Raw genomic sequence first — 16,266 nt, 5'->3', positions numbered from 1 at the left:
GTTTGGAGAAAACTAGCATGAATTTCTAGTCCATTATTTTATTTCTCTGGAGCAGAGGCTGATCTTTTGCCATATGTGAGAGAGCCCTTTTATTCTGTATTCAGTCCATCCTCAAGAACGTAAAACAGAACAGACTTCTTAATCTTGTGTCTACTGTGCAATCCTTCTCCGCATCCGCCCCGCCCAACCAACCCCCAGTTTTCTCTCTTTCTCCTCCTCCCTTCCTACCTTCTTTTTTTGAACACTGTCAAGCTAAAGCTGTGGCTCAACCGATTATACGTATTTATGACACTGCCATCACCTGTTTTCTTAACATTGCAGAAAGGGTTGTATTTTTAAAATGTAGTATTCCCAATATCCAAAGCTGTTTTAAAATGTAGTTTGTATTAAATGCAGCTATAATTGTGTTTCTGGAAGTAGTTCTGGGACTTACTAACCATTCTGTAATCAGAACGTAATTATTTTGAATCTATATAGAAATTTCTTTAGAACAAATTTCACTCATTAATTGCATTATAAAAATCTCAGATATTCCTTAGTTGAATCAATTTGATGAGTCACCAGTCATTATTGAAGTAGTTTTATATGTATCTCATGGATACTTTTTGGCATGAAAAATCCGTTAAATTTTAATAATTTTAAGAATAATTGCACAATGTCTGATTTTTTTTTTTTAGTTGTTTATGAGAGGAAACAGTTCCTGTATAGTGTATCTTTTTTCAAATTTATTTATTTATTTATTTTTAGCAGAATGCTTTTCCCAATCAGAATCGTACATGGAACTCCAATACACAAATCATATAAAAAGCCAGCTGCCCTGAGGGAGTGGGAGGGAGGGAGGAAGAAGGGTAGTGGTGCGGAGGGGGCAGAAGTGGTAGCAGTGGAGGGGAGAGGTGTAGAGGCGCCACGCGCGACTGTTCCACTGGCATTAATTACAGAGCATTATCTTTTGATCCCCAGGTGATCCCTGTGGGGGTGTGTAGGTGGGGCCAGTATTCTCATAATGTAGACTGACTAAAGCCTAGCATGATTTTCTATAAGAAAACAAACAGCAGGTAAGAAGTGAAATGAGACTTTAACCAAAGTCATTTCGTCTCAAATCTAGATGTTTCCTAAGTAATAGCCCAACTTTGTTTTTATTTATCTGATTTAAATAATTTAAGTAGGTATGATTTATACATAAAGGTAATACTACTAATTCTTAGTTCTGCCTTACTGCCCCCCCCCCCCCACTTCTTTTTGGAGAGATCACCTATTTTTTTTCCCTTAGATATTTGGGTCTAATTAGAGTACAGCAAACTGTAGCAGACAATTCATTTATATTCAGCTTTAAAAATTGAATATATTATCTAAATAAATGAATATTTAACAGTAACATTTCTATAGAAATATATTGTGCAGTTTGACTGAAGGAGCCTTAATCACATGTTAAAGAGATTGTGCATATGCACATATGGAAGATTGGTCCTTAATGTTAAACCTAGTACCCAGAAGTTTCTTTGATGTTTGTCATCCTGCCTTCTTGGCATCTGCAGCAAAACTGTTAGTTAGAGGTTACTTATTGCCTCGTTGGGGACCTGTTAGATACCGGCCTTCGATGATTTTCCATCTGTGGCCAAATTGGCACCCTAACTGGTCTGTACTGAGGTATAGATAGCTTCAGCTAAATTCTGATTCCCGCCGGAAGGCATCTTAGAAGCACACCTAGGCCCTGCCTAGTCATCAGTGCTTCTGTGCCTGCTCGCACTTCTGTGGTATGAGAGACATCATGGACGATTCCAGGAAAGGTACTCTCGGGTCCAACTTAAGACTGTAAAAGCCTTAATACTCAAATCTTACTTCATGAGACTACCTACTGACTCTACATTGAATTCTTGGGTCTTATGCTTGGGGCTGAGCCCTTGATGATTTGTGATGAGGTCTGTAGCCATACAGAGCTAAGCCTTATCTTGGTTTTAATAATGGTACCCTGATTTAGATAAAATAATATGACCAACTTCTTTATCGAATGATGCTACATTCTAAATTTTTGCTATGTATTTTACATGTATTTCCTTTGACCCTTACCATAAACTTGTGGCAACTCCGGTATCACTTTTTTTGTGAGGGTGAGGTGACTGTAACCTGTAGAGGTTTAGGAATCACCCAGAGTTTCTTGGCTGTAAGTAGAGGAGCTCAAATTTGAACTCTGGGTCTGACCTCACCAGCCATGTTCTTTGTAAACCATTATTAACTTACGGTCTTAACATAGTGGAAAAATTTTACCTTAGGATGCTTTTCCACAAGTGAAGCATTTCGAGTGTATTTGGAATGTTAATGTCTTCTTATAGAAGCAGAAAGTTTGGGTGTGCATACAGAATCAGAGATTTTTCAGAGCCAAATGGCACTATTATATTTTATTTAAATAAACTGTCAAAAAGAAAAGAAAGAAAAAGGAAAAAAGAAAAGGGAGGAAAAAATCCCAGTTCTGTCTAGTGAAATATGTTGAATAAAAAAAAAACAAAAACAACAACTTAAAAGAGCTAAAAACAAAGTTGAACATGTAAGTGGAATTTTATTTCTAGGAGAGAATTTGGGTTATCAAGCCAGTCGTCTCTTTTTCTTTAAGGAAACCAAGGCTTTGCCCTTCCTTTAGGAACATCTCATTTGCCCGGAGCCGTGGCCACCTCTCCTGGCTTCTCTTCCAGTCTCTGTCTACTGTATTTACACCAGTGCTGGGAATGGCTGGGGAAATGGGAGTGGGTTGATGGCGAAGCGATAGATTTGTCATTTTAGCTGACTTATTTTTAAGTGAAAATTATACTTACAAGTTCAGCAGTTGATGTAAGTTTCTAGAGGAGGGGAATATCCTTGTTCTCGGCCCTTGTGATGTTAACTGGAAATGGTGGTTCTATAAAAACCGAAAGGACGTAAGTTAGCAAGTTGATGCAGCGAGATGACTTGACAAGCGGATCGTTGGTTTATTCAAGGTATTGGTGGTAAGAAGTAGAACGGATTCCTTTTTATTCACGGATGTATGGTTACTCAGGTTCTGGAGGAAAAGAGTGCAGCAGCCAGGACTTACCTAATCTTAGGAAGCCTACGGAATTGGAGGGAAATACATAAAGCTAATCAGTGGAATAAGCCAGACAGGCCCAAGAATGGATGCTATTAGTGACCAGGTTGTTGAAATAAAAGGTTGAGATCACTGGCTCCCCCAGAATTTGTGGAACAGGGAAAACTGGAGTTTGCTGTTAGTATTTTCTTTTCTTACTTGTTTGAGGAGATACTTAATATTCTGTTCAGGAAGGAGTCCCCATTAGGCCACTGTGTTAGCATTTCTTAAATAAAATGCTTTACTTATACTGTAAAAATAGTAAACAAAAAAGGTCCAGAGGCAGGTACTGTGCTAAGCTCTGGGAGTCCAAGATGGAGAAGGTATTCTCCACGCCCTAAAGGAACGAATATTCTAGTAATGGAAAGATTTTTTTTTTTTTTTAAATTTTTTTTTTTCAATGTTTATTTATTTTTGGGACAGAGAGAGACAGAGCATGAACGGGGGAGGGGCAGAGAGAGAGGGAGACACAGAATCGGAAACAGGCTCCAGGCTCTGAGCCATCAGCCCAGAGCCCGACGCGGGGCTCGAACTCACGGACCGCGAGATCGTGACCTGGCTGAAGTCGGACGCTTAACCGACTGCGCCACCCAGGCGCCCCTGAAAGATTTATATATAAATAAGTACAATAAAATATGACTCTTTTTTAAACCATTGGGGTATTAATACCCCAATATTACTGTTGTGGAATTTTCTTGTCCAAGTGGTGGATAAATGTTCCTCCTTTGGGTGGGCGTCCTTTCGGTATTAATGCAACCGTGGATTATTGCACTGTGATCACTAACCCAGTAACATGTAAGAAGACCAGGCCGGGTGCTGGGACACACCACACCAGTGACACACATGTCTGTCCTTAGTCAGCCTGGAACCCAGCTGGGGAGACAGACCCACAACTCACTGTAGTCTGTTGGACCCACAAGTGCTGAAGAGAGTGGCGAGAGCAGTGTGGAAGGCAGTTAGGTACTGGGCACGGGGCAGAGTGAAGCAGAATCGGTGGGTGTGTACTGGTGAGGGAACCTGCAAAGGTGGAGACGATAACATTCGCCATGAGCTGTACAAGGACGGTTAAGATTTTTCCAGTAGAAACACATCAGAGGCACAGGGGACATATAAGAATAGTAAATGTGACCAGAGATTGGGAAGTATAGCATTGCCCGAGATGGGGTTAAGAAAGCATCTGGGGACCCTATTGTGAAGGGATTTCAGTGCAATAAAGAGGAATAAAGAAGTGATCATGTTTTCAAGCTGACTAATGACATGGTATCTCTACTTTAGAAAAATAGAAGACTAGATTGGAGAGGGTTCTCGTCTTCCAAACAGGAGATGATGAGGCCCTGAAGAAGCCCAGGAAGGTGGCATGAGATACCCTACAAAAAGAGTTAAAATAAGAGAAGGATTGGAGGCACTGAAGACTAGCGAGGATTCTAGTAGGGGTGACTCAGTGGGTGGTCATCTCTAAGGGGGAAGCAGGGAAGGAAGTGATGAACTTGGTTTTAGGCATAACAAAAAGTTGTTGGAGACCCTACCTTTGCAAGGCTTCATTATGAAGGTAACCAGGAAGTAGCTGGAGGTGTAGATCTTGGTATAGCTGAGAGCTCAGATGGTTTGAGTTACAGAGAGATACAGAGAGCAGCTTATAAGAAGTAATTGAAGCCCTGGGACTGAGTACGTTACTGAGAAGAGGGAAGAGTAAGAAGAAAAGGGGGCCAATCACAGAACCTTGAGGACCGTTATAATTAGAGTTATAATTCAACAAGAGAAGATGAAGGGCCTCCAAGGAAATTGAAGGTCGGTATTTGGGGAGATATTTTAAGAATAAGGATATAGTTGACATAGTAGATGATCAAATAGGAGGAGGACAAAGTGCCATTTGTGACTGTAGAGGGAGCAAGTTTCAGGGAAGGATGTGGACCAGAGAATGGAGGATGGAATTTGGGGGAGGGGGTGACATGAGGCAACCGATACATTGTTTTACAAGAGAGAAATGAAGTACCAGCCTAAGAAGAAATCAGTTTAAGGAAAGCAAGCTGTGTCATGCCGTCCACCCCCAGGTCCAGAATGGGGTGGACAGGTGTGTTTGTAGGGTGAGAAAGATGAAGAAAAGAGAGAGGAGAACATTTAAACACAGGCTTCTGAATGACAGGTAAGCAGGTGGGACTGTGATGAGTGCAGGTGGTGGGGTTAGTTTTGGAAAGAGATGATTCTTTCTCGGAGGCCGTAGGGGCAGAGGGACAGTGCGGGTGAAGATTCACCTTGTGAGGTTGGATGAGGGGAAGGTTGTAGGAAGGACACAGAACATCCAGTACCTTTGGTTCTTCTCTTCCCCTTCTCTCCTTGCCTCAGCCTCCCATGAAGTAGAGGGTGGGGTTGTAATGTGAGAAGGAAGGAGGTAGGATTGAGGGGATTTGAAAAAATAAGAAAAGTAACAATTTCTTAGAGGAATGTGGGAATTCTCAAGGGCAGAATTCAGCGCCCACTCAGCTAAGTTTGAAAAACAACTTTTAGGGGCGCCTGGGTGGCGCAGTCAGTTAAGCGTCCGACTTCAGCCAGGTCACGATCTCGCGGTCCGTGAGTTCGAGCCCCGCGTCGGGCTCTGGGCTGATGGCTCGGAGCCTGGAGCCTGTTTCCGATTCTGTGTCTCCCTCTCTCTCTGCCCCTCCCCCGTTCATGCTCTGTCTCTCTCTGTCCCAAAAATAAATAAACGTTGAAAAAAAAAATTAAAAAAAAAAAAAAGAAACAACTTTTCCTAGAAGCCAGTGAATTGAGTTACTGGGTTTTCTCTGCCACTGCTGAGACACCTAGGTGTTAAAGTGGTAGAAACAAGTGCTTGGGAATGGCCAAAACAAAGTAAGATGTTGGAGGAAATGAAAAATATTGCTTAGGTCGGTGGTTCTCAAACTTGGGCCTAGTTAGCATCAGTGGACTTCTGGGTCCTGATCCCAGTTTCTGATTCAGAGCATTTGTATTTCTAACAGGTTCCTGGATAATACTGATGCTGTTGGTCCAGACTTAGACTTTGACAACCGCTGGCTTAGAGTTTGAAAAGGTTAATCACGGGTTGTAGGTCAGAGAGGGAGGATAGGAGAATCCAGAAAGGGGCTGGAGGACGGCGGGAATAAATACAGTGGTGCCAGGATTAGGGTTACAAACGAAGACAAGGCAGGTTCACTGGCTGCAAAGACTTGGGATAAGTGGAAGGACAGAATCTTGAGTTCAGAGAGAATTCCAGATTGTAAAGCTTTGGAACTGGAGCTTTCAGGTGATGTGTAGTGCGTGGCCCAGAGCAGGCCTATTCAGAGTATTGGTCTTCCAGGAGATACAGAGCTTGTGTCTGAATATAACTCCGTGTACTGCTTTCTTTTTTGAGAAAGTCCTGCTGTCCTCCTCCCTTACCCCTTTCCCCTAAAAAAAAAAAAAAAAAAAAAAGTCAGTACTGTATAGGCATGTAGTTGATTTGCATCCTGGCACAAGCTCAGTTCATGGACTGGCACCATTCACAGACCTGAACTGGTGCACAGACCACACTTGAAGTGTCCCCGGCCTAGAGTATGGACTCTGGGGTGGGACATTAGTTAGAGGTCCCTGAGGATGAAGGACGTTGGGAAAGTGAGTCCAGCATGTTTTTTGGACTGTGAGGAGAAGGATGACGGGAGACTATTTCTGCAGAAATACAAAAGAGAGTAGCTGGCGACCGATCAGTGATCGTAGGACCCGCATGGGAAAAGGACAGGAGAGCCACCTGGCCTGGGTTCAGGGACTAGGGCTATTGAATGATGGTCTCGGGCTGCAGTTGGGAGCAAGGAAGAGAAAAGGCTGTCATCCTCTCAGGTCCTCCCTTAGGTGGGATGAGGGATTGTGTGGAAGAACGATCCTCACTCAGCAGGGACACTGGTGATAACCTCCCGGGTCTGTGTTCTGTAATCTTTTTACGCAGATTATGTGTGGGCATTTTTAAGTCTTGTTTCAGCAGAGGCTGCACAGGAACGAAATTTCTCCTCGTTGATGGGTATAATCAAGCAGTCGGCTGACGGGAGGAGGCATTCCTGGGTCCCCTTTACGAGATGAGGGAGAAGTCGGGAACTGAAAACGTGGAAGACACATGCGCTAAGCCATTGTTAGGGCAAAACGTTCTTGTGAGAAACGTCTTAGACCATTTAAAAATTTTTTAATTTTCCGTAGTAACTATTTCCACGAGCTAAAACTCAATTATGTAAGTCTAAGCGTCTTTCCATAAATGTGTGATGAATCCTACCTCGTCTGTTTGGTAATCCCATGAAAATTTTAATTATCGTTTCCTAAAGCATCTTCAGCTGGTAAATAAATACGTTTCCATAGGAAAGTAAAATCATTCTGGTATGTAACTTTCCTCCTGTATTTAATATCCAGCTTAATCCCTCTAGTCAGAGACTAGACGGGCTGTTGAAGGAGGGCCTTAGGCTACAAGAGGGGGCAGTAGAGAAAAGAGGCAGAGGGAAGGGGTGGTTGAGAACACAGGCTCTGGGCACACCCAGGTTCATGTGATGGCCTTACCACTTACAGACTCTGTGACCTTGGCCTACTTAGTCTGAGGCCTCTCTGTTTCCTCGTGTTCAAAACAGGATAGCAGTGTTGTTTTGTGGAGTTGTTTTGAGGGTAAATGAGCTTTCTTATAGTACTAAGCCAGTAATAATAATAAGCATGCCATCGATTTAACCATTATTATCATTAACATTGTATGGTTAGTAAGGGAAAGCGTAGTCCTTGAAGTCACAGAAGTCTGGATTGGCATCTCCTCTTTCTTAGTTCAAGAAGTTATCGGACCTCGAAAAAGCCCTATGATCTCTCTGCGTGGCCTTCTCCTCAGTAAATGGGAGTGGTGCAGACTGCCACAGGGCTCATTGTGAAAATTAAATGACCTAAGTATGCAACGTGTTCGGCGTAGTCCTGTGACATAGTCTTTGCTGGCAAATGTTTGCCTTTCATTCCTGCCTTTAAGTTTTAGGTTTCTTTACTTTCTAGTCCGGCCTTGAAAAGAGCATCGACCAGGCTGTGGAAGAGTGGGACATCGAGAAGGCGGAGGAACTCAGCAACCAGCTGGCCACGCGAGAGGTGAGTCAAACTGGTGTTTGCAGATTTTCTAAAATAAATGTGCATTCTTTTTGTGATCATGAGTAAGTTCAGTATTCAAATATTTGATCTTAGATTTTCTTTTCCGCCCATTTTCTTCCCTCTTATTCTGCCACTTATGCTGAAATGCTGGGTTTTACTTTTGTCTTTAATGTTTTTAAATCATTCTGGTTTGAAACTTGTGGTGGAAATAATCCATGATTGATATTCAACCCTAGATTTCACCTAGGTTTCAGAGAGCTTTTTGCCAGTTATGATGAAAAGACTGGCTTTCTTTTTCCATTTGCATCTTTAATTCAGTTTAACTCTCCCTGAGGGCAGCTGTGCGCCACATCTCTCAACGTTCTCCTGGCCCTCGCTCCCCCACACGCTTTCTTACTGCATATTCTGAACTTCTCCCTCAGCCCTAAATAATTTTCAGCTTTTTAAAACTTACAGTCTATAGTATAAAACCAGTAGATATATCGCATATTCTTTTTTCCAAGTACACAAGACTTCCAGAAGATTCTGGCCTGCACCTTTTGGGGGGAATATTTCTCCAATTGGGAATTGCTGTCAGGTGTCACTAAGCAAGAGCTGAGAGCTCATACTGGCGTATGTTTTATTGTTGTTAGTGTTGTTTTGTGGTTCTTTTTTGTCCTCTTTGGGAAAAAAGATCGACCATAGCTTTCCCATTTTGGGTAAGCTGCCTACTTACTTCACCTTATTCTTTTTTGTTTTTGTTTTTCTTTGCTTTTGCCTTTTTTTTTTTTTTTTTAGGGTTTATTTATTTTGAGAGAGCGAGCGCATGAGCAGGGGAGGGGAAGAGGGAGAGAGAGACTCTCAAGTAGGTTCAACGCTCAGCACAGAACCCAACTCAGGGCTCGATCAGACGAACCATGAGATCACGACCTGAGCTGAAATCAAGAATTGGATACTTAGCTGACTGAGTTGCCCAGGCGTCCCAACTTCACCTTATTCTTAAACTCTACTTCCTGGTGTTTAATTACATAGGCAGCATCATAGGTCATCTGTGTAAACTGTTGGCCACATGTGCTATTTTTTCTTACTTGCCTGCAGGTGAACATTTGTTCTACACTGAGATTAACGATGGAATTACTATTTCGGTAAATTCTTCTATGGAAACACCATCTCACCCTTCTGTCTTCCAGTGCCAGACAATCTGTTGATGGCTGTTTGCTGGTTTGTTTTCTGTTCTTGGCTACAGGCCATAAGTATCTGGGGTTTTTATGTAGGGAAATGAACAAGTTCAGAAGTGAGGCTTAGGGATTCAGCAGTTACCTTTTTTTCTCATAGGCCTTTAAAATCAGTTGTCACGTTAAATACTTCTGTTTATAATGTGTCTGTGTATTTATTTTTTAACGGCTAATCTAAAGGAAATTATGAAGTTCTGAGCTTGAGTTTGGGACATAGGTAAGAAGCAGCATAAATGGCAGTTATGCAGCCTTTCAAAAAGTGACATTTTGGGGCATCTGGGTGGCTCAGTCGATTGAATGGCCAGCTTTGGCCCAGGTCCTGATCTCAAAAATAAACAAACATTAAACAAAGGAAGGAAGGAAGGAAGGAAGGAAGGAAGGAAGGAAGGAAGGAAGGAAGGAAGGAAGGAAGAAAGGAAGAAAGAAAAACTTTAGGGAAAAAAAAGCGACATTTAAAAAAAATCAGTTTCCTTTTTTTCTGTTAAAATTCATTCTTCCCTTCCCAGCTTATATTTCTTCTGCTGGAAGTTTGACATTTGCTCTCTTTCATCTTTAGAGTAGCCGTGTTTTGATTTTATTGATTATAGCCTTCATTGGCTAGAATAGCATTTTATCACTCTGTTTTCAAATAGAAAGATTCAGGGATAACCTTTTAACGAAATGAATTTGATAGTGTGTTGAATTGTCCTGCAACCTCAGTTGGACCTAAGTGTTAGCTGGCAGTTAGTCGAGTGGCTTCTTCAATTTGATAGGTACTTGGCACTTATCTCTACAATCAGCTGTGTGTCAAAAGACCATCTTTAAAATTCTGTTCAGCAGTAGAGCACTTAGTGTTTGTTGGTTCTGTTCTGGCACTTGGCACTTAGTTTTCCATAGAGCTGTTGTCAGAGGTAGTAGGTAAGCGTCTTGGGCAGCCTGCAAATATACACAATGTAGCAAATTATATCAGTAGTTTATATCATCTCCAAATTTGGGGGAGTCCACCGTGAAATGTCAGAGGAGGGTGGGGAGGGACATGCTTATGGGGCTGGAAGAGAGTAAAGTAGTATGGCTGTAAGGGTAGGGAGGGGTGGACACAGTAGGAGGTAGGGACACATGATGGAGGTAGGGAGGAGTGGCTGAAGACATAAGTGGCAGAGACTTTCAGCGACTGAAGGTGTTTAGGGCGGCAACACCAATCACTGGTCTTGGTCACCTGTAAATAGGTAGGTGTGGAAGCTTTTGGCAGCTTTTTCTGAATCTCTCATTTGGGTCAGAAGCAAGGCTCCCTAGAGAGCCGGTACTTAACATATACCACTAAAGTGCATTTTGTGACACGTGCTTGAGCACGTGTCTCTTGAAGCCCTTTAAAAATTGTGGGTGTTTGTTCCTGTTTGCTCTCCAGCGAATGCTATGCCATCAGCGTGTGGCTGATCTCCGAGATGACTGTATAGTTCCAGTAAAGCCAAGGATAGAAGCCTAATAAAAACAAGCAGGGCCTTAGGGTGTGGCTTCCTGATTGTTTTCAGAAACGCTGCAGACTTCTTTATCTTTACCTCCGTCCCAAAGATCACGGGACGGACTGGCGTACCCTGGTTGGTGCTTGTCCATTCTTCCTTTCGGAAGACCCAGGAGTTGTTTATTTTGTGATCTCTACCAAATAACAAGTTGGCTGTGACTCATCCAGCGGCCCCAGGTCAGTAGGTTTTCTCAGGTCCTTGCTTATTAACAGAAGAAAGAAGAATGCAAGGCCTCGTCTACAGCATTAAAATGTGGGCTCCACGTGACCCATCCGTGGCTGGCTGTTTTTCTGGTTTTTGGCTTTTTCAGTTCATTAGCACCCCCACCTGAGGCAAGGGTGATTCAGAGAGAAGCATTCACTTTACTGCAGGCTCTATGTTTTTCATAGGTAAAGTTAGTAATGCTAAAATTTTAAGAGTTGAATACATTTGATTTTTTTTTTAAAAAAGTTTTATTTTGAAATAATTTTAGACTTTCAGAAAGTTGCGAAGTTTATGAAAAGATTTTCTATTTACCTTCACCCAGATACCCAAGATGTTAACGTTTAACATTTGCTTTGCCATTCATTCTAATTTATATACCTCATTTAGATTTGCCAAATGTCTCACAGATTTCCTTTATAGCTAAAAGAACAGTTTCTTTTTCCTGGTCTAGGACATTGCATTTTGTTGTCATGTCTCTTTATTCTTCTTTAATCTGGAAAGTTCCTCAGTCTGTATTTCTTAGGACATTAGCATTTTTGAGGAGTAGAGGCCAGTTATTTTCTAGGATGTCCTTCAATTTTGGTTTGTCTGATGTTTCCTCATGCATTTTTGGCAGGGGTGTTGCAGAAATGATTCTGTGTTCTTCTCAATGCAAGATATCAGGAGGCACATGATATCTGTCTGTCCCAATTTTTGATGTCACTTTGAGTTTTTGGTTAAGGTGGTGTCACCAGGTTTCTCCACATTATTGTAACGTGACTGTTGTCCCTTATGTAATTAATACATATCTCATGGAGAGATGGGAGAGAATTTGAGACTATGTAAATATTCTATTTCTCATTATACTTTACCCAGTAGGTTTAGCATCTACTGCTAATTCTTTTCATCTTTGGGACGGTTATTATTATGGTGGTTGCCAAACCAGATCTTTAAAACATTATGTGATTGAACTTTTCATCTTTACCTGGCAAACTAAACCCAAAATTTGTCTTGAATGAGATAGCGGATTATGTAATCTTCTACGTCTACGTTAAATCTCGCAGAAAAACCTGGACAGTCGAGAATTGGATATAGGTTTTTAAATGACGCTCTTGGGAGGGGTGCCTTCCCCGCTAGCAGTGATCGCTTGCGAGCTTCCCTTTCTCTGCCGTTTGAAGGCGCATGTCAGAAAGCGCGGAAGATGTGCCTTCCCAGCTGCAGAGACGTGTGTTTTCTTTGAGGATATTAGGTTTCTTTTTTCTGTGCTTTGTTTTGTTATGCTGCTGTTTTAGAAATGGGAATTGCATGGCACTGACCAGGTATTTTCCATTTTAAGGGTGTGATTTCCTGTTACCTTTATGACAAGTGAGATTGCTTCAGAAATACAGGATATTTTCATCACTTGTAAGGATGAAATGTTTTCCTCAAGTGTTTTTTTTTTCTTTTCTTGCTGCCATATAAATATAATGCCTTGTTTTAGTAAAATAAATTAACTTATTTAGTGTGGTGTTACAGAATTCTATTACAAGAAAAAATAAAATTCTCTTCTTTTCCTTGTATAAGTGAGTGGCAAAACATCTGGAAAGTGTTTGCTGTTCAGGCACAGACATTGGAAAGATACTGATATTGTGTTAATTAAACACCCGTGAAGAATGACTAAAGTAATCAAGATGGAATTCTTGAATAAATAGTTTAGTTTGAGATTTAATTTTTCATATTTATCCCCTTGGTGCTAATCACCATGGATATGAGAGATGGGATTTTGAGAAATAAGTAATTGTGAGTTTGGGGCAGAAACCCTTTATGAATCAAATGTGTACGTGCATGGTAGGTGTCCTTTTGGAAATCAGGTATATTGGTTTTTAATCAGTCCCGTTTTCTTTTTTCAAGAAGCAGTGACTGGGACCTACTGATAAAGCCTTTGCTCAGAGGCACAGACCCCAGAGTTCTCAAAGCCTTTTCCAACCATAATAAGTGAAACTAATTTTTGATGTTTAACATTTATAAGCCTGTGAAACTAATAGGGCAGCATGAGTATTGAAAAAAAAAATGAAGCCCAAAGTAGAACCATGCCTGCGAATGGGCCTTGAACACAGTTCCTCCAACAACAAAACAACGGTCTGCCAGTTGTCCGTGCGCTGTCCTTGTGACAAAGCAAATGCATACTTTTCCCAGAATCGTATTCCCTTAAATTTATGATGACATCAAAGATATATATTATCTGGTTTTAGGGGAAGGCTCAAATTCACATGTTTGAAGTCTTGACTGTGCTAACATCTTTGGTTTTGCCATGTTGTAATGTAGTTGCTTTGGGACTGTCCCTCCTGTTGATTAAATACTTGTTTTTCATTAACAATCTTGGAGGAGATAGAGAGGAGAAATATACTTGGGTTTGTGTCATACTGATGAAACTGTTCTAATTTGAAAAAAAAAAAGGTTTTTTTTTTTACAAAAAGTATCATTTACACATACACACAAAGTATTTGAGCATATTTGTGACTTGTTAACCTCAGGCCTGAATTGGAAGTACATTCCATTCATTCATCGATAGTGATCCTGAACAAATTCCATCTTTTGGTACTGGTCTTTTCTGACACGTTATCTTTTTTACAATCCAAATGATACCAAATTTTATAGAAATCAGTAGAAACAAACAGGCTAAGATTAAATGCTAAAGCCTCGGTTTACTTAAGTAGGCAGTGCTTAGGTTGGATGTCACATTTTGGAAAGGGGATTTTTCTCTAGTCATCTTCCTGTTAGCCTGACACGGATAAATAAAAGCCCCTTGGTTTGGCACCAGTGGGTTCCTACCAGGGAACGAATGACATCTGCATGAACTGGATACATAGCTCAGGTTGATTTCAGTTACAAGTGTGCAGTGTCCGAGTAGGAATGAATGGGGAGTAGAGGTTGCCTGTGAATTTCGTTTGAACTTTGTATAGCTTACGCCCTGAAAGAATACTTTTTCTGTAAATGACTCCCAATAGGATGGCCTTTGACAGCAACAACTAAACTCAATTCTTTGAAAACGTCAGTGCTTCGTGTTGTAAGATTGTAATTATTTTGTGCAACCTAGAAAGGGTATTACATTGGCAGTATGAATTAAACTGAGAATTAAAGTTTAACTTTGTTAAATTAAGGCTACTTAAAGTTTTGGATTCCGAAACATAGGTAAAGTTAATAATGCTGAAATATAGATAGTTTGTTAATATTTAAGTAAAGGTAGGAATGGCCTTTTGAAAAACCTGATGTTTGAATTGATGGGGTTGTGTTCTTTCCTAGTTAAATAAATGCTCTCTTAATTTGGGGAGATTATTAATTTGTCGCCTATGCTTTATTTCTAGAGCAATTTCCTCAAAACTCTGAAGGCATTCTCATTGAAGAAGGGTATATATACATTTGAGATAGTTTCTGCATTTTATGTTCACATCGAAGACGTCCTTTCTCAGAAATGCTCGGGTGCTACGGCACTTGCTCTGGCATTCAGAATTTTTCCGGTGCGCTTCATCGTTAGGCTTTGGTTTCTCTGAGGGGACTCTGGCTACAATTCAGTCTCTTCATTTTGGTTTTTAGTTTTCTGTTGACGTACGTTCACTGTCATCTTAATGGAATAAGAGCTTCAATGACCCCACCCTCCCCAGATAATACAATTTTGTCAGATTTACCTATCAGAATACCTGGAACATTATCTTATATAGAGTTCAGAATTGAAATATTTGTTTAAATTTTTGAAATAGAGATTCTGTCAAACTTGGGAAGCTCAAAGTTACTCTTCAGCAGTGCTGTTTTCAAAGCTAATGTGTTTGCATTACATACCAAAAAATAAATAAATAAAAGCTGAATTGAAAGACCTATTACAGTGAAGCAAATCTTGTCGTTCTAAGCTCGTTTATTTTATAATCTGGAGGGCAAAATTATTTTCTTTTCATTTTTGTGGATACTTTTCTTGGGTAGAAATATCTTAACAACCGTGTTTCCAAAGGTAAAACGGTTCCTTCAGATACGAGGTTGAATGTATTTTCCCTTTAGCTGTTACAAGAATTCACCACTGGGATGTGTGACCCTAAGAAGGATGGCAGGTACTTTGTATTTTCTTAATTACTGTGATCTCTTGCCACTGAAGATGGGTAAACAAAGTAAAGTGCATTAAATATTACAAATATATAGACTCTAAAATATCTTCATTTCAACATTTCATTTTTACAGCAGGGTTATTATTTTTGTTGCTAGGACCAGGAGGTGTGTATGAAGGATACGTTATTACATACAAGTCACCTAATGCTTGCGAACTCTCTGGCAAAGTGTGTTTTATGTCTGTCTTTGAAATTTTACTGCTCTGCCTTCTGTCCCTTATTTTTTCTTCCTTCTTTTTTGTTTTTTTTTTATTTTTATTTTTTATTTTTTCCTCTTTCCGGTCAGGAGAGTTTAGGACCGTTTTCTTTGTGGTATATTTCTCTGATTGGCAGTGGAAAGGCACCTAGGACACTGGGGAGGGAAAAGCCCTCCCAGGGCAGCCTACTGCTGTCACAGCGTGCTCAGCCACCTGAGGAGGTTGGGTGTTCTCTGCTGTGGCGGGGCGACGTGTGTCTGCTAAGGCTCATCTAGAACTGACTTACTTTCATTAACTTTGGTCATTTCTCAGTGGTTTTGTAATTTAAATGTTCTTCTGTGTGTCATTTTGTAGTCTGAACGTAGTCCAGGGGACTTTTAAATGGTGATTTTAATTCTTTGAAGCCTTGTTCTCCTCAGTCCTTAGAAGTAATTTCAGTAGTCTCATACAGATGAACAGTTAGCACAATGTATGGAAAATAAGCCCTGCCTGTCCAGGTAAGGGAAGGTCCATCTGTTTGAATTCCTTTACATTGAGGCTAAAGATCTATTCATCCCCATAAAAATTGTGTATAGGCTTGAAGTTGGAGCATTTTAATATGGGAAAAATAAAAATGGTACTGAGTGATGGGTTTTTCTCTCCGGTTTTTAGGGGTGCTTACTCATATCTCCTTGCATTGAGGATATTTTCTTTTAACCTTTGGGGTATGATTGGGTGATCACCTAGAATGGTGTTCCTTATGCTCTCTTTTAATTATGTTTATCTGTGCTTTTAACAAACCTTAAGAAAAGATTTCAGATGTTACAAGTCTAATTAAAGAGACAGACAAAGCACAGTTTATACTGTAGATTTTTTCTG

The 16,266-nt window shown here is 40.6% G+C and overlaps 1 protein-coding gene across 3 annotated transcripts in view; it reads left to right on the top strand.

Annotated features, from left to right (window-relative positions):
* FAM204A (family with sequence similarity 204 member A) overlaps window positions 1-16,266 on the top strand; it is a 35,800-nt gene that overhangs the window by 8,930 nt on the left and 10,604 nt on the right. For 2 of the 3 annotated variants that reach the window (XM_086680978.1, XM_086680979.1), the window contains exons 6-7: window positions 8,093-8,182; window positions 14,423-14,932. In XM_086680978.1, the coding sequence (XP_086537104.1) occupies window positions 8,093-8,182; window positions 14,423-14,608 (276 nt within the window). In that variant the 3' untranslated portion in view covers window positions 14,609-14,932. Of the gene's footprint in view, window positions 1-8,092; window positions 8,183-14,422; window positions 14,933-16,266 lie in introns of those variants that run through there. The other variant, XM_025918070.2, reaches the window with a different exon arrangement.

The sequence above is a fragment of the Puma concolor genome, chromosome D2, assembly GCF_028749965.1.
Source record: "Puma concolor isolate L17-30 chromosome D2, mPumCon1.1.hap2, whole genome shotgun sequence".
Lineage (NCBI taxonomy): Eukaryota > Metazoa > Chordata > Mammalia > Carnivora > Felidae > Puma > Puma concolor.
This window is presented reverse-complemented; position numbering and strand designations above follow the sequence as displayed.